Source organism: Drosophila obscura, unplaced genomic scaffold (assembly GCF_018151105.1).
Source record: "Drosophila obscura isolate BZ-5 IFL unplaced genomic scaffold, ASM1815110v1 contig_73, whole genome shotgun sequence".
Classification (NCBI taxonomy): domain Eukaryota; kingdom Metazoa; phylum Arthropoda; class Insecta; order Diptera; family Drosophilidae; genus Drosophila; species Drosophila obscura.
In genome coordinates, this window is record NW_024542865.1 from 6,317,454 (window position 1) to 6,342,157 (window position 24,704).

Genomic DNA, 24,704 nt, shown 5'->3' on the forward strand with positions numbered 1-24,704 from the left:
GTATGTATATAGTATAGCACTAAGGTCTGCAAAAAAAATAATAATAATCGGGTAATAAATTAATAACAATAAAACATAATATAAAACAATATGTATAAATTATGCGCTCTTTAGAATTTGGCCTGCCACATTGATCGATCCGCGCACCAGCACCAGGATCGTGACTTCACATATCCATATATGTATATACATATATACTCGTATAGGGTATAGCTTTACTATATCTGTATATGTATATATATATACTATATGTATGTATAGATCTATATAGAGTGTTGTATAGGTTAGGTATAAATAATGGTATTATAGCCAATGACTTTTTCGTTCTTTTTTTCTTTTGGTTTTTGCATTTCGATAACTAAAAATTGCTTGTGCTTGTTTTTTGTTTTGTTTTGTTTGTTTGTTTGTTTTTAATTTTTTATTTTTGTGGTTGTCGAAGAGTCTTTTTCTTTGTTGTAAATTGTGTGTGTTTTTTCCAGTAAAATTGTTCACTAAATTCATGTTCTGTTCCACATGCTCCTTCTCATTTTCATTCCTGTTTGTGGTCTGTGTCTTGCCTCGTTTCGGTTTGATTTTTACTTTGTGTTTTTTTTTATCAGCTTAGTAACTAAATAATATATAATATATAGTATGTAATATATAGCGAAAAATATTTGCGAAGACAGCGTTTGACATTATTTTCTGTTTCTCTCCATTCTCCTTCTCTCTCTTTCTTTCTCGTTCCTCTTATGGAAGCAAATTTAAATTGCAATTCAAAAAGAAATTCAAATGGAAATGGAAATTCGTTAGCAACCTAAAATTTATTTTCATTCCATTCCATTCCTTTGATCACTTCTTTCTCATCTCGAATTGCCTTTTCCTCTTCCTCTTTCTCATCCTCATCCTATCCTTATTCTTGCTCTTCTTAGTTTTATGTTTAATGTTTTTTGGCTTTGTTTTCTTTCATTTAGTTTACCGGCAACATTTGCCAGCTGCTTGATTTAAATTCGAGTCAAACATTTAAATTATTTACAAATAATATTACAAAAAAAAAAAATCATTATATATATTTTTATAAATATATATATATATGTATATGTAAATATATTTACATACATATATGTACATACATATGTGTTTGTATATATATGAATAAACTATACAACTACAGTCTGGCTGTAGACCGCTCAAGGGAACAGGAGGGGGGGCGGGGGTCTTTAAGGGTTCGTCGTTTCCTCGTTTCATTTTCAAGATGGATTTTTCTTTCAATATTTGTTTAATTCACTGGGTTCTTACACTTTACATTGGTTTTTCTTTTATTTTTTTGTGTTGTTTTTTTTTTGCTTGCTTTGTTTTGTGTTTGGGGTTGCTCCTTTTGCTTTGTCTAAATCATAAAACTTTCAATATGCTTTGCTATCGGCTATTGGCTAACGTTATCAAACAACAGAATCATCGAGTAAAATAAAATTTTTCAGGCATGCAAAAACATTAAAAACTTAAAAACTTTCTCTTATGCTTAAATGTACTTCTGCTTCCGCTTTCGCTTTCGTACCCGTCCTGTTCCTCGCTCTGCTCGTGTTCTGGTGGGGATATCTAGGAGTTGTAGCGGTTCTAGCGGAGGGGGAGGGGGAGGAGTAGGAGGTTATTTGTGCCTTCCTGGCCTGGGTTCACTTTTGTCAATGGTTTAAAATAGGAGCAGAGGTTGAACAATTTTCGGGGTTGGCCTTATTAGACTAATGCGTATTTAACAGCAGATTTAACAGAAGTTTTGTTTTGCTTAGTGCTTAAGTAGTTCAGATTTGTTTAACAATGATCATTTGCAACAAAAATCGTCTATAATTTGGAGGGGGGATTCTCGGGATCTCGGGGTCTGGTGGAGTTTTGGTATCATCTTAGTATAAGTTGCGTTAATTGTTTTTTTTTTTGTTCCTCCTCATTCTTTTAGCTTTGTCTTGAAGTTTTTTGTTTTGTTTGGTTTTGGTTTCTTTTTACGAATATGCAAAGATCTTCCTCACAATTCTCTAGATCTTGATCTTGATCTTATTCTTGTTTTGTTTTAGTAATTTTCCTTTTTGTTTTTGTGTATGTGTTTTTCAGGGGTTTTTCAGGGATTTCAACATCAATCGCATTTTTTTTCCATTAAGTAAATTTCTAATTTCCTTTTTTGTTTTTTTTTTTTTGTTTTCGTTTTTCTATGCTTTGTAAGTTAAACGGTACTTTTGCTGTTGCTGTTTGGTTTTTTGTATGCTTTAAACATTTGTTTAATAGTTTTTTTTTTTAGTTAGGTTTGTTTTTTTTTCGTATTTTTTATAAGATTTTTTTCTTGGTTTTTTTATAGGTTTTTTTGTTTGTTTGTTAATAATAGTCACTAACGTAGGGGGAAAAAGTTTTGAGCCTTTTCCGTAAATCTGCGATACATTCCCGCGACTCTCCGTCATATTCCACCTTGTTGCGCTTGATTTTGCACATCACCCGCTATGGGAGCGACGCCACCTCCACCGCCGCCCCCTCCTGATCCGCCACCCATCGCTGAAGTGGCGATGGTGGCTGTGGTGGTGCTGGAGCCGGCATCGGCCCGACCCTCGCTGTCATCGTCGCACTCCTCCTCCAGCTCGGCCAGATTCTCCTGATCGGACTCTTCCAGAGTTACCTGCATGAGGGAAAGGGACACAGACAGAGTTTCAGTTGGAATGTTGTTCAAGAAACAGATCATTGAGATGCCGATATAGTTACTTGAAAGCGTATCTTCTCGTCCTGTGGCAAATCATCGGCCGCCGATGGTGGCGGCGATGGCGGTATCATGCTCTGGTAGTAGTCTCTGTTCTCTTCAAGCGTATCGAGTATATCCTGGGCATCGGGATGCACCAAATCGGCCCAGGTCTCCCAGAGCGGATGCACAATGTAATCGATGAAGCCCACCTGCGACTTCTCAATGGTGGCATTGTGTCGATCGCACATCGGACTGATATCCATGCCCGATTCGCGCTCCTTGTCGCCCTGCAGGAAGAACTCCTCCATGAGTAGGGCCACCCAGCGCTTGTATAGCGGCAGCGGTTTGGTGGGATTGCTTAGATCAGCGCAATGCACCAGATTCTCAAGCACCTGAAATCAAGCATCATCGATCGTATCGGATCGTATCAATATTGGTATTGGTATTGGTTAGACTCAGAGCTCAGAACTCACCTGTATACGATCGGTGTAGTTGTCCAGCAGCAAAACTCCAGAGCCGGCCACTTTTTTGGTTTCCACCATTGTCTTCAGATCGGCCAGCAGACTCATGTGCTTGGACATGTCCGTGGAGAGCACAATATCAATAACCATTTTCCTCAATGTTTGGCGTTGTTTCCTATATAAAAAATAAAATAATAAAATAAAATGGAAATGGGTAAATTACATGTCATGCCACTAGAGACAGAGAGAGAGTCACTTACTTTTGCATATTACAGAATATATCACATCCTTGATTTTGCAATAATTTAAAGGCAACCGCTAAGTGATGATTTTCCAAAACAGATTCGTCATTATACATTAATGCTAGCTCGGAACCTAAAAAGAGCAATCATTACTCAGCAATCAGTAATCAGCAATGCAGAAATCGATTTACTGCAGTGTGATACTCACTTGAGTTAACCAAAAACTGATTGGTTAATCCTGGATGATCAACATCGTGTATGCAAGCGGCGAATAGTGCCCCGCCCACCTCGAGTGGTGTGAATACGCCTTCGAGTGCCGGTGTATTGAGTAGCACATTGGTGCTCTGTGTCACGTCTGCGGCATGAAGCGAATTGTGAAACGGATTGTCTTTGACATAGTGGTCCTCCAGAGTAGTCATAAAGTTAAGAAAAATTTTCGGTGGTATCATAAGACTGGTCAGTAATTCTCTACTCTGTAAATTGAAAAGAAACAAAAGACGGGAGGCATTAGTTGAATGTACTTAGGGAGGAATAAGAGCGTTCGAATTAGGGTAAGGCGTAAAAGAGAGTTGTGTGACCTTTTCTACTATTTGTATTTACTTAAAAGTTCGCAACTTTGAGACTCATTGGATAGTTTTAATAATTAGAAAATAACTAAAGAACTAAAGTCTAAGACCACACCATAAAAAAATAAAATGTAATAGGAGAAAAAGAGAAAATGCTTAAGAAACATTAAAAATTGTCGAAAACTTTGGCTCGCTGTATTCTATAAATATTCGTTTGTAAGTACGTTTAGGTGTTCTAATTTATAGACCTTTTCTGCAATATTTTAGCTGTGCAATATTTCAGTCATATTTATAAATTAAATTTTTGATTAATTCCCACCCGGATCGGATCAGCCTATCATGTTTGTGCCATAGAAATACTCAGTCCAAGGATATATTCTGTTTAGGTATGTAAATTGCATGAATAATGTGAATCGAAAGATCCCATAAGCGAACGGATAAATGTGTCACTGGGACATAATAAATCTACGAGCAATCTATTCATTTTCCTGATTCTTTTTCTATGTTTTGTGCATCGAATTCGTGTGAGGGTTGGTGCTGACTCATGACTTACCTGAAATATGGTGTATGCCACACAGGTGAGCGGGCGATTGCAGCTCCAATCGCCAATCTTGAATATCTCAATGCCCCAGGTGTCCAGCTCGCCGAGCAGGGTGCCCAGCTCGTTCTCCTTGGGCGTTTCCACGCCAAAGGTGGGCAGCTTCTCGCCGGTGAAGCTGTTCGTGTGGGACAATGGCCGCTTCACTCCGCTGATCTGTGACATGGGTGGGCCGCGTGGCGACCGGGCCCGTGCAGCACCATATTGCTGCTGGTTAATGGCGGCCGCGGCGCTGGCCACCTCCGGGTTATCGTCCACGCGCAGCGAGGGTAAATCGAACTCTTGCTGTTTGTCTGCAAATAAACGGAGCAAGAAGGATACAATTTATTAAGAATATCATCATCATTATCATCAGTAATCAGTAATCATCATCGGATGGCACACACACACACACACAGTCAGACACACCCACACATGGGAGCCAGATCAAATAGGAGCGCACACTCGTGTACCGGACCCCAGGCAGCCTGCCGCACAGCACAGACTGACAGTGGACTGAAAGTGGATCAGGATGCACATCGGAGCGGTGCTCCTTCCACTCATATTTTCCCATAGACTCTTCTTGCGGCTGTTTACACAGCCACAAACATACACTCGTAAATATTCAAGAGTCGGCAAACAGAACTTTTGCATAGTACAGTCCGTCCCCCGCACCGCTATTCAGAACTCCATTTTTCTCCATTGCCTACTTTTGGGTCAAACCTTTCCCCACATCCACACCCGCACCCACAGTCCACAGTCCACTTTCCAATTGTTTGTTTTTCTAGCACAGAGAGAAAATTCCAAAATTGCCTCTGAATAAATTAATATTCATTTCAAAGTCCAAATTGCGTTCGGCTGCTAGTGTAGAAAATGCTGTGGATAGAGGGCGCACACACATGCAACATATGTACATAAATATCCAACGGTTACGGGCTTTCAAGTGGGCGTAAAAGTGGGCGTGGAATGCATCCCGAAAAAAAATTAGCAGAATTTGCAGATTTTGTTCGTATATTTAACTGTTGCTCCACGGCACATAAGAGCAGGATGGGGATGTATCGTTAACCCCCCCATTGAGCTTCAATACATTTGATGGATTTACAAAGCTAAATTAAAGTTCTAAAATTCAATGATTTTAATCCATAATCAATGGATAATCCAGCAAAGAGCCCCAGGCTTTAAGCATATAAAATCGGAATACAAAAAAAGTATATATAACCATTAAATATCCAACGGCTATGGCAGTTAGCTTTGGCGGAGTTCGGATCTCGAGACGCAATATAGAATGCTGGAGAGTAGCAAAAACCACACACATTGCGTGTGCACGATGAAGCTCGAATTCTTATCGAACAGACAAAATTCTAAGACTAGTTCGCCTTTGAATACACAACACCCAGCTTAATGCTCGACCTGAGTCGCTTCAAAAGAGAAAGCCCAAGAAAAGAAAAAAAAAAACAAACAAAAAAAAAACAACATGCATGTCATGTGCATGATGCGGCGCACAGATGCCTGCTCCCAGCCCACTCGCTGGTTAGTGTACACTACCCTCTTTCAGTGCCGTGCAGGAGAGCCCTGTGGTACCTTTAAATCCTGACATTTGCTTGGCTCCAGCCCAAGAGTATTGCGACTAAGTTTTCAAGTCATTTTCTTTTTATGACTCTTTCCTCCAGCCAGAGAGTGCGGCGGGGGCGGGGTGCAGGAATGTCCAATGGGGCAACTCTATCAGCTTGACAGCGCATAAATTTTGCGCCTCCTGCCCTCGAAAATCTTTTTCGCATTTGCTTTCATTTTTTTTTTTTTTTTTTTTTTTTTTTGCTTTGTTTACAAGGTATTTTTTATCCTTGGCAGGCAACAAAAAAAAAAAAAAAAAGGAATCCATGAAACAACAAGAAAAAGTTATTCACCTGATGTGCGGCAGCATCTTGTTTTGCATATGTTGTGTGTGCTCCACACCCACACCCCCCTCCCAGCAATATTTCGCTTATTATTCGTACTCTTTGGATTGTACTTCTTGCCAAATCTGTTTCTGTTTCTGCTTCTGTTTGGGTATTCCACCGTTCCCCCCACGGATTCAACTTACGATTTCAGGTGGGTTACTCGTAGGAGTATGTCGTGTATGCTTTCTCCTTACTTTCACTCGACCCGACCGTGTGTCGGCTTAGCCACCCACTGCCGTTGGAACCACTCCCAAGTATAATCTGTCCCTGTCCCTTCCTACATTTTGACTTTTTGCTTCGGTTTCGAGGTCGGGTCGGGGCTTCTGTTTCAAATGAAGTGTTACAAATGGACATTAGAGCCTGCCCAACCGCCACCACCCCCCCACCCAAACCTCGCTTGAGCGCGTGTGTGTGTGTGTGTGTGTGTGTGTGGGGCCCCCAAATGCGATTTTATGCTTGATAAACTACAAAAACAACAGCTAGCACAGATATAGGCCTGGAAATTCTAGTGAAAGGTAGCCAGAGAAGCAGCTAGAATGTCCATCAGAAGGACTTTGCCGCCTGCCTCTCACCAACTGCCGTCCGGTCCGTGTGGACTCGCAAGTTAGCGAAGCAGAAATATGGACAAATGTGCAAATATGCCACCCAGTGGCAGCAGTGGCAGCAGTGGCGCTCAGTCCCCCCACATTTACTTTTTTTTTTCTTGATTTTATTTTTTGCTCTTCTTTTCCCTTTCAACTCTTTTTTTTTTGTTGCGGCCCCTGCCGGCCTAGGTGCGGCGCCTTTGTTTGTACACGCCCCCAGCTTCAGTGGCCACTCTCCGCTGCCTCAGCCAGATCCCCGCCATGCGCTATCGCACACAAAGTGCCACAAAGTGCCACAAAGTGGCTTTGGCCTGGACAAAAGCAGTAAGTGGATAGGCAGGAAGGCAGGCGGGCAGGCGCCAGGGATCGGCTGCGGGATTGGGCCATTGGGGATTGTGGATTGGGGCAGGACTCGGACACGGACACGGACTGACTCGGACTCGGCCTCGGCCTCGGCCTGCGGGCTTGGTTCGCAGGTTAAACAATGAAATTTCCACTTCATCTGTTTTTATGCTGCTCTGCATAATTTAATTTTGCACCTTCAATCCAACGCTGTGGCGAATGCGGAGACGCAGCGACAGAGAGACATACGGGGAATGTGAGACAGAGACAGCGACAGCGGGAAACGCTATGCGAACAGTTTAAACATTTCTCAATGTAATTCCCTCTTCCTGGGATCCCTCACGCCGCGCCACCACACTGCAGAAGTACGTGGCTTTTGATTGTGGATTCAGCATTGGAGAGGCATTTTCGGAATGGACAGCTGGACCTACATATGCACTACGAATACTCTTCTTCTCTCGTTACAGGATGGTGATGCTTTCCGAACATAAATGGATATGGAAATGGCAGCTTTGATGTCTGACAGTATTTTTTTTTGGAATTCGCTCCATAGGCCTTCCGTGAAAAAATGTCCACGGTGCTGCAGCTGCGAATTGCACGCTTTGCATAACTTTTGCTGCTACTTTATCCGCAGCACAATTTGCTGCCGCTCTGCCATGCAGATGGAGATGGATATTTCTTTCTTTGGATTTTTATTTGTATTTTTTGTTGCTTGCTAATATTTTTCCTGCTTCGCTGAGGCTTCTGTCTGCTGTGCGTCTTCTGTGGTTAATGCGATTTTATTGCATACTTTTGTGCGCTGCTCAACAACAACAACAACAACAACACCAGGAACAGGACCGGGAACAGGAACAACAATCTACAAGAGGAGAGTAGGGGCAGCAGCTGGAAACAAATTGCAGGCGAAACGAAAGTTGAAGCTGAAAGCCGCGCCACAAAACTTCTTGAATAACTTTTCAGCACATTTACATTTGCTGGGTCTGGTGGAGTCTTAGTGGAGCACCAATTGATAGTTATAGTTCCCTTGCATTGATGATGATGATGATGATGCGAAATAAAGGGTAAATACAATTGGAAATATATCCTGATTGAGGTGGTGCTGGTGCTCCAAGTGCTGCGGGTACGCTACGCATCGAATCACGTTGAATGTGGCCAGTAGCTGCCACTCGTGTCTAGTATTGTGAAATTGTTTTGCGTAAAGTTTTCCGCTTCATTCTGACTGGCATTAGATTGGCGGCTTATTCAAGACAGAAACTGTTTTGCGGGTACTTTGTTTGCTCAATAAAATACGTACAGTATGCCCGATAGTTTGTTTATTTAACTTGTATTTAACTTACCCAAAAATGTGGAACATATATATTCGGAAATCTGATTTCCCGATTTGCTTGACTCGCTGAAGTGTGACAGCTCCTTGTTTAGCATGCGTTTGAACTGCAGGGGGAGAGACAAAATTTGATTTACACGATAAATAAATATAAGATATTGGTGTGGGGATGGGGATGGGGGATATACATATGTCTGATAATGTTTACCTTGAGTGATGCCATGTCGGAGACACTGCGATGCGTCTGTATGGTCTCCAACTGATCCAAACACCAGTCTAACTCCTCAATGGTATCGGTGGCTAGGCGTGTGTAGGCCTCATCGCCCTGCGCCAATTGGACGCCACTAGCGTTTCCGCCGCGTCCGGATGACGATTGAGCTGGCCGCCTGGATCTTGTTTGATTAATAAATGTTTTTTCCACACACACACACACACACACGCACACACATAGATATAAAGCAAGAGAGAGAGAGACAGAAGCCAGGGAGGGAGACAGAGAGGGAGAGAGAGAGAGTGTGGACAGGAGGTTGGATTTTGGGAAAGGATAATGGGGAGGTGGGAGTTTTTTTTTTTTTTTTTTTTTGGAATACATTGAGCAAACAATCAAACAAACAAACAAACGAGAGCGAGAGAGCATGGGGATGAGAGAGAATAAATATATAACAAAAAGCAAATAAACAAAAAACAATGTTAAACGATCAGTATCAAAATCGAAACAAACAGGAAGCAAACGGCAAACAGTCGGGGGGAGCATCAGAAATGGATATGGAAAGGGTTTGGTTTGGTTTGGTGGTGGATTGTGGTGGGATTGATTGTGGTGGTTGGTGAATCGTGTTGATAAGTACACAACATTTAGATTGATTTGGTTGCAAAAGTCGAGTATCAATCGAGCCAAACAACACACACATTCATTTATTTACACACATATTATATGGAGAAATGAGAAAGAGAGAGAGATTAAGAGTTAGAGAGAAAGAGAGAGAGTAGAAAAGAAAAAAAAAAATATTTATATATATGAAAAAAATTGCAACAAATTCTGTTTTGGTTTTGTTTTTTTTCTCTTGATTTTTGGTTAGTGTTGGTTGGGGTTTTTTGTTTTTGTTTTTTATTTACATCCTTTTTTTTGGTTGGTGTGAAAAAGGTTTAATTTTTATTACTTTCGGAGTATGGGGCTTAGGTCTAAAGTGTTAATGGGCATTTGGGGGCAAGTGTTAGGGGGTTGGGGGGTCACACATCACACACTTAGTGCTTAAAAGGGGGGGGGGGGGTCAACACAAAACAACGAGCAACGAAACAACGCAACAACAAACAGCACTTTGCGAGTTTTGTGTGTGTTTCCCGGTTGAACAACCCAGTCGAGATTTTTCGTTTCGAAAAATACGCGTATGGATGGGATATGCCTCTCATGCCGCAACAGAAATGATATTTTTTGTGTGCTCTAAATTTAAGTTTGTTTTTTTTTTTCCCCCAGCAAGCAGCAACCAGCAACCAACGACGACGACAACGACGACGACGTGCATTAATATTCTTGGGAAAATATCAAAATGCTCTGTGTATAAATAACACCTCGATTCGAGGAATCTTTTTTTGGATTTCTTACTTTTGTTGTTGTTGTCTTTGTTGTTGGTTTTGTTTTGTTATATTTTATTATTATTTTTGTCTAATTTTTTTTTTGCCGATATTTTTGGCACGTTTCACGTCATTTCTGTTGAAGTAGCCAGTGGGCGTGCATGGGCTAGTGAGAGAGGAGGGGGTGTGGGGGTGTGGGGGTGGTATGGTTGATGAGTCCCGAGGACCTTCAACCTTTTTTCAAAGGGTTCCTCTCTCATTTTCGGGTGTATTTCTATTTTTATTTGTTATAAAATACACATTTACCCATAGACCATCAAAATTGATTGTTAGTCGTGGCGTTTGGGGGAGGCTGAGGAGGTTTGCATTTGGATCTGAGTTTGGGTTTGGGGGCGGTAGGCGTGTAAGATGAAAATGATTTGGTACTGCTTCCCACCCGCACCACCATCCTACATTCCACCCCCTTTTTGTTGTTAGTACTATTAAGGTTGTTGTCATTGTTGTCGCTGGCTTTTTTTTTTTTGTTTATTTATTTTATTTTTCATTTTTTTTTTCATTTTTTTTTTTTGTTATTAATTAAAGTGTGAGACGACAAAAACACACCGAGAGCACAAAAGTGGGAGTGGGCAGGAAGGTTGAAAGATAGAGAGTGAGAGAGAGAGAGTGAGAGAGAGAGAAAGAGACATAGAGTGAGCAGTAGTTGGGGGTTAGATGGGGCGGTTAGAGCGAGCAAAGAGCAGGCAACAACACAGACAGAGAGCAGAGAGAGGGGCCGGCTGGGTTGGGTTGGGTTGGAAAAGATTTCAGCTTTTTTGGGGTCAAGTACATCTCTTAGTGCACAACAAATTGAATGTCTCTGCACTGAGTGAGGCAGGGCAACGGGTGGGGTGAGGTGGGCTGGTGTTGGGTTGGGTCGGGTCGGGTTGGATTGGATCGGTTGGTGGTCGGGCTGGGCGGCCTTTGTTTGTCAAGGTCACAGCACAACACTTACTTGTTTGATGCTGGAACATTTGTCAGACTTAATAAATTGTTGCGCACTGAACGTAAGCTGGCTAAAATTTGGGCGAACGGCGTCACAATGAGATCCTCGCCATGGCTGGAGAAATAGAAGAAGAACAAAAAAAACAAAGAGATATTTCATAAGTTACTTTTGTGTTGGTTTTTTCTTGTTCACTGCTAAAAAAAAAATATATTGATTAGTTTATGGCAAATTATATGTAAAGCAGTATTTAAACATGCACGAGATCTATTTAAATAAATATTATACATGTAGAACATAAATACGAGTACATTTGTGTGTGCCTATGTATGCGTGGTGAATATTCTGGTATTTAATGGGTGCTCTTAATCGTACAACAAAACCACATACAAAGCCATTTCATTTACAATCTATTTCAAAACCCCCCACTATCCCCCCTCCCTCCACACCCCCTCCCCTCTTACAATGTTTTACTGCAGTTCGGAGGCATTGCACTAGAATTTTGTTTGGCCATTTGTTTGATGGTATTACGACCAGGAGGACACCAAATACAAAACGAAACGTGAAATTTTTTGTTGCTTAAAATTTTTTTTTGTTTTTTGAATAGATAAATAATTTCGACTTAAATTGAAATGGCAAAATGTTTTCCCAGCCAAGGGACAAGCAGTGGCCCACCTTTTAGGCGGGCGATGGGGGCTTGGAGTGGGAGTGGGTAGGGAGGGACGTGAGTGCAAGTGGCCAAAAAGGTCAGTGTCTGGCCTCAATATACACCACCAAAAAAAAAACCCAAACCCAAAACCAAAGCTCACCCATCCACCCACACACTCAGGGTCCGCCAAAGGACGCCATGACGACGGCCAAGTTTCGCCACTTTCTCCCTCTGTTTTTTTGGCAGTTGAAAATTCCACAGAAATTGAGGAAAATATACATATGTACATACATATAGCAAAGAAAGAAAAAGAAGAAAAAAAGAGGATATATCGGAGGATGGGCCACTGTTGGTGGTTCTCCTTAGTGGCACACGAGCCACTTGCTTTGAACATTTTGCTCTGTGCCAAAAATAAAACAAAAGAAGAACAAAAACCGAAAATCGAAATGGGCAAACGAAGCAAATCGCTGGCCAAAGAAAAAGTTGACAAACAAAAAATGGCATAAATTAATAATAATAAAAAGTAAAATGGATAGTATATATATATATATGTATATATGTATGTACATATACAGATGCGAGGGCGTACACGGTGCGCATGAGTGACGTCACACAAAAAAACACAACACTAAATACACAGAGAATGGCGCCTAGGAATTAAATTCAATTTGAAACTGGGCTATAGGGGATACCACCAAGGGATATCTTAAAAGGTTTCTGCTTTATTTGAAGATCTTTTGGGTCTTGCAGATACTTTCGAAATGCCACAAATACTCAAGGGTACACCGCACAAGTCGTAATCTTTTTCAGCGCATAAGTTAAGAGACCTTTTTTATACGCCATGCAATCTCTGGGTACCTTTCGCATGGGAAATTTATGGAACACACGACTCTATGCATTTCCCTTCTAGGTCATCGGCTAGTTGGAAGCCTTTTTCTGCACACATTTTCGGGCCGCTTTAATCGCTAATTTTGTCGCCCCTACTTTCAGCCGCCAAATTGACCGACAATGAAAGTCGTTCGGGACACAGCAGAGAAAAAAGTAACAACAAATTGAAAATAAATATGAAAAGCAATTTCTGCCACAGAGCAAGAGAGAGAGAGAGAGGAGGAGAAAGAACTTGGTTTGGGGGCATGAAAAATGTTTTCCCATTGAAACAACTTTTGACGCATGTAAAATTGACCTCCTTTGCGGCCATAACCACAGCAGCAGCAGCAGCAGCAGCAGCAACAACAAACAACAACAATACTAAAAACAATGGCAGCTCATTTACAGGCTCCATGCCCGCGCGTCGGCGGTGCTCGGCAATCTGCGGTCTCTGTGCCACTTTGGGGTCGCTCCTCCGATGCCGCCACTGCCGCCGCCACCTCGCCGCTGTCTCGCGTGCTGTTTGTTTAACACATTTGTTTGTTTGCCTGATTTCTGGCACGTCGCACACTTCGGATCGTCGTATCATCGAGACGTAAAGCATATACAACATATCGGGCCAACAATTGTAGCCAGGCATTATTCATCCATCCCATCCATCCCATCCATCCATCCATCCAAACTCTATCCCAATTCCATTCCATTTCCATCCATCCGCAACACATCACACCTCCCCCCATGCACGCTTTTTGGTCTCTGGCCACACTGGAAAAGTGCCGGCAACTGCAGCAGCATCCCCCGCCCACCCCATCCACACTCCATTACCACTCCATTCCCCAACCCCCAGACCCATTTCTGTTTTGTGCGACCCAAAACAAATGTCTGGTTTTTTTTTTCCTGCCGCTGATTTGTCATTTTCATTTGACGCTTCGCTGATGGGAGGGCAGGAGGGGTAGACAGTTTTCGCATTTTCTTTTTTTTTTTTGTATTAATATTGCGTCGCATTTTGCAGCCCACCGACTAGGTTCAAAACACAATGACTCATCCTTCCTCCCCCCCCATGGACGAAACTGTTGTTGAGGGGGGGGGCTTAACTTAGAGGGTCACGCGGATGGGATGGGATGCAACAAGTCAGAAATGCCAGACAGAAATCAATTGCAAATTAGTTGATTAGTTAAATTTTTGGTTCAATTTCAGTTGCAATTTTTAAGACGATTTCTGTGAATTGATTGCAGTTCTCAATGGAGAACACATAAGACAAAAACAAGACGGAAATCCAGCAGACGTATATCCTGTTGGGACATTGTATTTCAATCATTTGCCAGCCTATAATTTACTTGCTCTGGGTTAGATTCCATTTTGCTCCAATTCAAACAGCTCTTTAACAGATCCTAGAGTTTTGATTTTCATTGAGCCAAAATTTATTGAATATTAATTGCTGGAATAGCGTTCTTATTCTCTTGCTCAGCAATTGCGTTTCCCTAGACTCTCTTATATGACAGAGCTAAGAGATCCGAGCATAAAATCAACTGTAGCAGTATTACACTATCTCATTTTCTATGCTAGTTCCCTGCCAAAATATAACTGTGTGGATGGCTAATACAGGAAAAAAAAAAAACCTCCCAAGAACTGAAACCTCAATAGATCATAATTAATGAAGGAATATATCGAAGCAGAACACGCGGAAAAACATCGAGAATAAGACATCTTGTTTAGTGTCATTAAATTGGAATATAAAGATGTTCGAATGTATATTGTATCTGCATATACATATGTATATAGTATAACCATCAATATATATATATACACGCGATTTATATATGTACTATATATATTATAGTAAATGAGGAGGCGGGTGGGGGGTAAAACAGCCAGGGGGAGACAAGAACTATTTTGAGGGCGAGCCATAGATGGGGGTTCTGGTCATGGGATTTGCGGTTCGATCGTTTCGGATCGATTGGAATGGCGCGTGGAACTTTTACCTGCGCTGCGACTTAATGGAGAACATATTGTCCCGATCGGCGAGTATGGTCACAGCCAGATCATCCTGCATGATGGATGGTATCATATTGAAGAAGCTGTGCACACGCGGCAGCGACTGCGACGAGGCTGAATTTTTGTTCAACATTTTGGAGCAATTCAAAACTGTTTCCTCCACTCCACTCCACTCCACTCCAATCACCAAAAAAACACTCACAAAATCTCACTCGAAAAAAACTGAAAACAACAACAAATTAATTGCACAATAAAATGTGGAAAAAATGGAATATCACTTTTTGTTCTCTTTTCCTTTATTTTCTTTAATTGTGTTGCTTTTGTTTTTGGCGGCCACTTGTGCGGGCTTTGGGCCCCCACTTGGGGAAACTATCTTTCGGGGCTTTATCTGTCGGTTAAGTTACGAGCATCGACTGTAATCGTTTAATTTATGGATACGAGTATTTGTCAATATTTAATTGCGGGTTCGATCTTGTTGGGTTCGTTCGGTATCGGCTCGGTTTCAGTTTCGGTTTGGTGTTGCTGTTGTTGCTGTTGTTATTGTTGTTTTGTTATTGGGGGGGTTTTTGAATTTTCCACGAGCGCGCGCTGACCGAGAATGAAGCGCGTCCCGCGGCGTGGCCAGCGAAAATACAGAAAAAACCAACACAAATCCAACAAAAGTGAAAAAGAAAAATTATAGTAGACGACGACTACGACGACGACAGAGCAGAGCAGAGCAGCGGCTGAGTCTGTGGCTGTGGCTGGGGAGAGCAACGTAACGTAAGAAACAAATTATATTCAACTTAAAAAAATATATATATGTATGTACATATGTATGTATGTATGTATGTCTACGACTGTGTGCCTATCTCTCTCTCTCTCTCTTTCTCGCTGTCTCTGTCTCTGTCTTTGTTTTTTTGTGTGTGTGTCATTTTGCTTGTATATCTTTTTATTTTTATTTTATTTAAGATTTTGCTTGCTTTTCATCATCATCAGCATCATCATTAGAGGGAGAGGCAGCAGCAGCAGCAACAGCAGCAGCAGCAGCAGCATCATCAGCAGAAGGGAACAAGAGAGTGGCAGCAACAACTTAAACAACAACATGAACAACATTTGCTCAATTATTGAGCAAAACAGGGTGTCGTGTCGTGTCGTGTCGCAAAATCAAAAAGAAATTAGTTTACAGGAGAACAACACACACACACACACACACACACACAGAGTAGAGAGTGACGCATCCGCAGCGTTGATCAACGGGACACTTCTGTGCCACCAGCTCAAGTTGCACATGAGAGGCAGTGGGATGTAACATCCTGCTGGTGCCAGCAGATCATCTGCTGATCTGGTAATCTCTGCTCAGCGAGCCACCTTTCTAGATGTGTATAACATTTGGAGCACCCTGTATGTTGGTCTGTGTCGAGTGCCCTCTAAGACAGGCGGCATGCGTCCTTGCCTGGCACTTCATCAGCAGCAGAAACAGCAGCAACAGCAGCAGCAGCAGCAGCATCATCATCATTATCATCGTCATTATTTGGAATGAGAGAGAGATATACACGACTATGACTATCTGTAGTCGTTCGTCTCTTTCTCAAATAAATTTAATTTCCATTTAGTCTCTCTCTTCCTCGCCCCTGCCCACCCCTTGATCCAGCTGGGTGTTCCACACACTTCCACTGCCATCTTACGATTCGAATGGAGGCTGCCCATACCGCACCTTACCTACGCTAATGTTTAATATATTCTCCCGCTGTGCCCCCGTCCCGTCCCGTCCCACCATCAATTGCCATTTTAGTTGGCACTTTGATGGGGGGGGCGCGGGGGCTGTTCCGATTGCCATGTCGATTGTTGTTGTTGCTGTTGTTGCAGCTGTTCGCATTTGATTAACGCTCATTAGCGTCAGCAGCAACAACAAGGCAACAAATGTTTAAATGCAGCAATTATTATTTAAATATCTTTCGCATGTGAGAGCGAGACAGATGCACTGTGACTACTGGAGAGAGAGAGAGAGAGCGAGAAAGCGCAAGCATTTTTTTTTTGGTTTTTTTCTTTCAGTTTATTATTACAAGAATTCTAATAATAATTCTTCTTTCAAGCAAATTTTTTAATTTAGGCAAATCCACACTCACACACACACACAAATGTGACTAATTATGCGAGTGTGTGTGTGTGTGTGTGTCGATTCATTCCACTTAAACTGATAACGGGTGAAAGAGCGAGAGAGAGAGAGAGAGAGAGGGGGCAGACAGCAGTGCCAGTGTGGCACACTGATGGTAATATGGGGCACACATTACTCATACGCAGCGTGCGCCAAAAATCATCAAAGCTTAGAGGATGGAGGCGGTAGCAGCCCGCTGCTGCCACACGAGGTGTTTTCCACCGACACTATTTTGCTTGCAGAGCAAAGGAGAATTCGTCATAACTTTAAATCAGTTTTAGCTTTTATCCGTGAAGAAATGCAGACATTCTCTTGGGCAAAATAGTGACAGCTGAAGTAGCTTTGATTAAACTCCTTTCATTTGGCAATATTTTACTGGACTTTGTGTGGATCTTGGAAAAGGTTTTCGATGCCTTCGAAGCCTTTTTTCGCCTCCCCGCTGGTTGTCTCGGCATTTATTGCACTGAGCGAATGACTAAATGACTTAATGACCAAACGACTGTGAACGATTGTCATGCCTATGTCCATGCCCATCATGCCACATAGCCCGTCCCCCCCCGTTGCTGTTCGTCCGCACCCCATTGATAAATATTGTAAGCAGCCAGTTTGGGGGAGTGCTTAAACGCTTTTAGGGTAAACAAACCTACTCACTGATTCTCTGCGGGCGCGGGGGCGGGAATCGCAGAACCAAATCAGAATGCAAGCCCCCAAAAGTGAGACGCAGATTTACGACTTGAAGAGTCAACATACAGACATACATATATGTATGTGCAGTGTACACACATACATATGTATATATGTATGTATGTACATGCATATGTATTTACTCGTTTGTGCTTGCGGTTTATGCAATCAAAAGGAAAGACCTCACTTTCCCCAAATGAAACGACTGCATTTAAATGTTGTTTCGCTTTGATTGCTAAGAATAATCAGATGATGCATGCAAACATATACATACATATGTAAATATATATGCATATGTAAATTGAGAACTTCGGCTGCATATAAGCGTAGATTTTTCGTAGATTTTACTGCCAGACTATGAGCATCCGTAGCTGCAGCAAAACTAGCACTTAAGGGGGCAGCCTTTAAATGAAGAACTAGCACACGACATGCATTTTGTTTCTGCATTCTGGGGCAGCGTTCCCTTCTGGCATTTCCCTGGTCGGTTCTGGAGCGTTGCCTAAAGCTATATTAAAACCTAGACATTAAATAAATAAATATTTAATAAAAAGAACTAGTTCCATTTTTTAGTTCACAGCCAGCATAATACTTAATCGCTTTGCAAATCAATTGAATTCAATAAATCGCAGCCAAATTTCGTTCGACTGCACTCACAAATTCTGTCATTCAATGTTCAGACAGACAGATGCACATAAGAGTATCCAAGCACGACGCAGCCGCCCCCACCCACCCTCCAGAGAATGCGGAACCATTTTCCAGCTGCTTTTCTCTGCTTTTTTCTGCTTTTCCCTGCTCTTTCCTGCTTTTGACAATATCATGGGCCAGTGCACTCTGTGCACAGATATTAAAGCATTTAATTTGCATTTCATTTTTGGCACTCTGGCATTCCTCCATGCCAATGCTCATATGCCCCACCTACGCCCCATGCGCCCCCACGGCGCCCCCCATAGGAGCGAAATGCCATTTCCATGCCCAACAGAAAAAAAATATATATATATATACATACATATGTATATATAAAACGAGAAATATAGAATTTTTGCGATGCTTCACAGTGCGCTCTCAGTGGCTGGGGTGTGAATGACAAATCTGCAATGTGAAATGCATTTTCATGCGAATATACGAGCTACATACAGACATACATATGTATGTACATACATATGTGCTTGTATCATATATTTAAGCTAAAATTATGTGCCCGCAATCACGACTGTAGCATACCCATACACTCATACACACTCGGAACTGGGGGTATGGCTGAGCGGGCGGGCGGGCGTTTGGTCGGGTACTGCACTCGGGCAGGCAGGGGGCACTGAGCAGCTTTTCCTGGCAATTGAGGCAGCAGTAGCAGCAGCAGAAGCGGCAGCAGCTGAGGCAGGCAAAATTTAATGCATGAGAAAAATGTATTTTATTTAGTTGAAGCATTTCTCCTTCGGCTGCTTGTCGCTGCTGCTTGAGCTATATATTTTATGGGTTTTTCCTTCGTCTCTTTTTTTTAGTGCTCTTGTGCGCTCAGCTTTTCTTGGGTGTCACGCTGCGTATGAATAATATTTCCGTGTGTGTTAGTGTGTGTGTGTGTGTGTGTGTGCACACATTACGACGACACTGCATGTGGCAACTAGAAAGAAGACTGCGGCCACAGCAGGAGGCACGGCACACAGCCGTAGCAGCAGCAGCAGCAGCAGCTTCGGCAGTGGGGATTGGCGGGAGTTCCCCCTGATTGACTTCTGCCAGCAATTATTTCGTTTCATTTTTCCTTTCTTTTATTTTTTTTTTTTTGGTGATTTTTCTCTCTCTCTTTCTGTGTGTGTGTGTGAGTTTTCTTTGGCAATCGTCTGTCGGACAGGAAATAGGAAATGTTTTTCATATTTAAATTAGCTTTGGCCTGCACTCAATATGCCTCTGCTGCTGCTGATGCTTCTGCTGCTTCTGCTGCTGTTGGCAGCCTTCAGCCCCCCCCAAAAGCAGCCCCATGCCATGCCCCAGCGTCATTCCCATGCCCCCAATTCGATGTGCGAGAAATTCCTCGACTGGCAGCTCCGCAAAACTCGTGACTGTCAAAGACAAATTGAAATGACTCAACAGAATCAAAAACAGACACAGAGCTAAAATATTACCCACCACGTGAGTGATATGCATAGAGCAGACAGACATACAACGGATGATGATTCAACACACACACACACATGCACACACGCACACACGCACACACACACATGCACACACATTTTCCGGGATGTCAGAGTTCACTGAACTGCAGACCGAAAGTCAGACGCGGATTGCGGTTTTGGTGTTTCGGGCAGAGAAAAAGATTTGTGGCAAAATATTTTGGCTTTGCGCTCAAAGCCAGAGAATTCTGATTTGATGCATGAATCCTTGACTTATCATTGCAAAGCTTATTTAAGGCAGCCGACTTCAAGCTGCTGCCTTGAGCAGTAAATGCTCCTGTGGGCGAGTACTCTTCGACTTGCCCTTGCCACACAGCTGCACACAGTTCTTCAAAACGCAAGCTTACCTCTGCATAAAACATTGAAAAATAATACATATATTGTTTGCATGTTTTGCAAGCCACTTAATGCCTTCAACATTTCGAATATTCAGACAAAAAACAGACAAACAGACAAAACAAAAATGTTCCAAAATCCATGGTATTTAATGCAATTTAGAGTTTCACTTTTCACTTTTAATCTTTCGCACTTTGCCACACTTGAATGCTGCACACTCAAGTGGGTTTACTTGTTGGATATCCATCCTCAGACCAGACCAATTGCGACTTATTTGCATATCAAAAATTGATTAAATTGCAGCAAAGCTTCAGAGCATGCCGTAAGAAAACGGGACAAAAAAAACAAAAACAAAACCAACAAGAAACCAAAACGAAAACCAAAACGAAAACGAAATTCGAAAGTTAAAACTAATGGAATGGAAAACAACCAAAATTAAAGTTCAATGCAGACTTTATCCACATGCTGGATAAAATAGCCGCCAAACAAATTATTTCGATTGAATTTACCATTCCGATATCTGTGGCAATAACTTTCATTTGAAAGATGAGAGTGAGAGAGCAAACACATGCAAGGTAGAGAGTAAAAAGTGCAATCAGATTAAACAAACAGACAAACAAATGCAGGGAGACAGAGACAAATACAAGACAAAGACAGAACGACACAGGCATCAGCAATAGATAGATAGATGGATAGATGGATAGATAGTTTGATAGATAGATAGTTTGATAGAGAGAGTCTGAGAGAGTTAATATGGCTAGAGCTCTCGGCATACGTACGATCGGTCAATGAGTATAGAGGCCTCCTGTTCTTTAAACCTGGAAGAAGGGTTACAATCATAATAAACAACGATAATACATTTAACAATCATAGAAGTACACTAAGTATAGAAAGATACATATACATATACATATACATATCTCTGGTAGATATAGCAAAAAGAGTTGGAAATAGTTAGAGATTACATATCTAGGGGGGTGGGGGGTGGGCGGTGGTGTGGAGGTGGGGCAGTACAGAGAACATGAAGAACCAGTTGGTTAGGTTGGGGCAGTGGCCAGGCCAGGGAGCACAAACGAAAAACAAAAGGCCAACGGAACAAAGAAAACAAATCAAAGAAATGCCAAAACAATGTGCCAAAAAAAAAAAGAGTGGCTGGGGGGGTGCAGTATCAAAGGCTTAGCTGTGTGTGAGTGTGTGTGTGTGTGTGTGTGATTTAACTCTGCAAAAAATTAAAAATAAATTGACGCATATTTTAAATGGCAACTGGCAATGTTGTTTCGCTCAGTGTGCTTGCCGCTTCAGCGCCCCAGAGTATGCCACGCCAAAGCAAGAGAGAGAGAGAGAGGGAGAGAGAGACAGAGCCTAATTGATGCGTCACGTGGCAAACGTTAAGTCCCAGAAGGCAGCGTCACAGAAAGAGGAGGACAGATGATGATGATGATGTTGTTGTGACCCCCAAGCGCCTGTCGCTGACGCAGGCAATGACCCCGCCCCTCGCCGTCGCCGTCGCCGCCGTTGCCGTTGCCGTTGCCGTCACGCCCCGCCACACAGATCATTGCGATTCGGTTGCCACCAGCCATGACGTCATTGCGTACGTCACAAACAAACAAACAGCATGGGAGGATGGGGCCCGAGAGGTTCGCAAAACTGCACGCAAAAAGTCGAAGTTGAAGTGTTGACATTTAAGCGCATGGCCAATGGCCCCAACCCTAGCCAACCCAGCTAAACCCCCAAAACTTTAGCCCATCCCCAGAAAGCACTGTGTGCAAATGTCATGTGACGCGGGGTAGAGGTGTGAACCTTAAACACAGAACCCCGAAACAAATCCAGACTTAAATACGATAATCTGACACTGACCTTAGCAGTCTCTCCCCAGTCCCCTGCCAAGTCCGCTTTAATACTTAACAAAAACTATGTCTAAGCCAATTCTTAGGTTGCCATCGCAGCCATCGCTGCAGACTGCTTTAACTAACTGGAAGCCAGGAATGTCACCTCACTTAACCGTCACTTGATGGAATCCACAGACCTGAGTTAATCTTGGCCACCCCCAACCCACCTCACTTAGCCCCATAACCCCCGAAAGTTTTGTGCACCCAATCAGCAAGAAGACTGATCCCCAAGCCCAAGCCCAAGCCCAAGCCCAAACAATTCCAGCGCCTGTCCAGGCCATACCCGCCCTCAATCAACTTAACCCCGAAAAACCCGAAACCGAATACTTGGCAGCTCAATTAAAAGGCTTCATGCCTTCCTTTCTTAGCTTCCTTCAAGTCCTTCTTCGCTATCCAGGCTTCAGCTTCTGCTGCTAAATTAATGTTGCAGTTGCAACAAACAAATTGAATAAAATTCAAAGGGAATAAACTTCATTGGCACAACCTGCTGACACACGTTTTGGTTGAAACGAATGAGACAGCATGGATGTGGATTTGGATATGGATTTGGATTTGGATTATTCGCATTTGCAATTCAATTGAAAGACATACATACATACATACATATTATTCAGGCATAGAAAATTCGCAGCAGAACAGAACAGAAGGCCATTGTCTGTCCTACTCGAACTCGAGCAGCATTTCCACTTAACTGCATCTATTATAATTATTTTCGAGGCGGGGGCTGTCTGTTGGCTGCTGTCTTAAATTATGAGAAGGAACATCCCGAGCAACGAACAACGAGCAACGAACAACAAAATGTTATGACTAATTCGTGAGTTGTTTTGCTCAGCTTTTGGGGGTGCGCGCTGACTCGGTGGGATGGGATTGTTCGACCTTGACATTTACACAGAAACAACAAAAATGAGGGAGATCTTTCTCACTCTCTTTCTCTCTCTCTCTCTGCCCCAGACATTTGGCTAATTATTTGCTATTAGTGTTGAAATCTTTATGATTCTGTCCCTTGTCCGTCAAAGTTATCGGTTCTGTGGCAGTCTCTAGCAATTCCCCAATCTAACCTACCACCCACCCTTCCCTCCATTTTCAGCCCAATCTTTCTCTCTCTATAAGGCTGTGTGTGTGTGTGTCTATGTGTGTGTGTGTAATTGACAGCTCATCAAGAACATTGTTTGAAAGTGGCAGACCTGAGGCCCCGACAGCTTCGATGGGCCTGCTACACACACACAAGTACACACACACACATATGTATATTTCGGTAAGGAATTCAGAAATATTCCAACTTGATTGAAAGCAAACGCAGCGTGCGCTGAAAGGTAAAGAATTCCCTCTGGTGAGGGTAAATAGGGAGGAGCAGCAGCAGCAGCAGCAGCAGCAGGGGGGAGGGGAAAGGTGGCCAGGCTTTGGCAGGCCCAAAAACTTTGAAGGCAGACAAAACTTTTTGGCTCTTGTGGGGGCGGGGAGCGGAGGGGAGGTGTCTGAGAGGATGCAAATTGCGTTGCTGTCGCCTGCCAAAAACATTTGACCGTAAAGGGAGCACCCACGAGACACACAACTGGGCTGGGGTACGGTGCGGGGTGGTGCAGTGGTTTGAAAAGTACAAAAAAAAAAAATAATAAAAAAAAAAAAAAAAAAAAATAAAAAAAAAAACAAAAAAAGAAAATAAAGCAAAGTCCAAAGACAAGGGAAAAACAAAAATATTTATATTTCAACGAAAATTAAGTCATTTCTCCGCAGAGAGATGTCAACTCTGAGTCTGAGTCGTCGGCTGCTGCCACTGATATGCCACTTAATGTGCGGGGCATACCAAATTAATTTTAGTATCTGCTAAAATGGCTGCTCAATGCGATCATTGTTTATTATTAACTAGAGACAGAGACAGAGAGAGATAGAGAGGGAGAGAGAGCGCTATGCAGTAAAGGATCTATGCCAGCATTGATGCTCGGAACTTGAGACGCACAAGCGAAAGGGGCAAAAGAGAATGCCCCAGAATAATTATATTTTTTGTAAAATATTTTAGGTAGGGACAACCTACCTATGCTCGACCCTAGTTTCGATTATTGAGGGCTAATCTATACGCTTTGGATAATTGCACTCTGCCGGAATGGTGGGCCTGAAAAGCAAACATCTTGAGCGATGCAATCATGAAGACTTCTACAAATTTTCTATGGGAATTTTCATGGCATGCTGCATGATAGAATTCTCCAGGGCTCTTCTCTAAAATTCAACCAACGCTTGTTCTTTCATCCCATGCCAATAATTGTGATTGCAGCACTATAAAAACTTTCCGAATATAATTTTTACACCATTTACCGCATTTTATTTGACTACTTTGTTGTGTGGGTTGTTTTTGTTACCCAAAGCTCTTAAGTGTTTGGCCCACATATGTACATGCATGTACATATATAATTGGCTCTATAGATTCCACTGTGTGAGGAAAGACACAGAGCAGGAGGTGCAAGAAGAGATGCTCATTTTTGGCGCTGTAAAAATAGCTGTAAAAATGTAAATATTTTGCATTTTGCATTCACCAGGCAGCCAGCCAGCCAGCCCCCAGTTCTATATGTATTCCATCTTTTTAATGGAATGATCATCTGTAATACCCTTGCAGAAGGTATTCTGATTGGAAACAGATGCCTGCAATACATCTCCGACTTTAGAGGGTAATTATTATACGCATGAGAAGCAGTGTATAGATCGCCGGAGGTGCAT

The 24,704-nt window shown here is 42.4% G+C and overlaps 1 protein-coding gene across 11 annotated transcripts in view; it reads right to left on the reverse strand.

Moving 5' to 3' along the window:
* Positions 1-1,228: 1,228 nt before the first annotated feature.
* LOC111067023 (cAMP-specific 3',5'-cyclic phosphodiesterase) overlaps positions 1,229-24,704 on the reverse strand; it is a 129,323-nt gene continuing 105,847 nt past the window's right edge. For 4 of the 11 annotated variants that reach the window (XM_022356035.2, XM_022356038.2, XM_022356043.2 and 1 more), the window contains 10 exons: positions 20,886-20,924; positions 11,283-11,387; positions 8,931-9,114; positions 8,736-8,829; positions 4,512-4,849; positions 3,601-3,865; positions 3,411-3,525; positions 3,163-3,325; positions 2,713-3,081; positions 1,229-2,629 (listed from right to left, as the gene is read on the reverse strand). In XM_022356035.2, the coding sequence (XP_022211727.2) occupies positions 2,414-2,629; positions 2,713-3,081; positions 3,163-3,325; positions 3,411-3,525; positions 3,601-3,865; positions 4,512-4,849; positions 8,736-8,829; positions 8,931-9,114; positions 11,283-11,387; positions 20,886-20,924 (1,888 nt within the window). In that variant the 3' untranslated portion in view covers positions 1,229-2,413. Of the gene's footprint in view, positions 2,630-2,712; positions 3,082-3,162; positions 3,326-3,410; positions 3,526-3,600; positions 3,866-4,511; positions 4,850-8,735; positions 8,830-8,930; positions 9,115-11,282; positions 11,388-14,768; positions 14,989-20,885; positions 20,925-24,704 lie in introns of those variants that run through there. The other 7 variants (XM_022356037.2, XM_022356040.2, XM_022356042.2 and 4 more) reach the window with 4 other exon arrangements.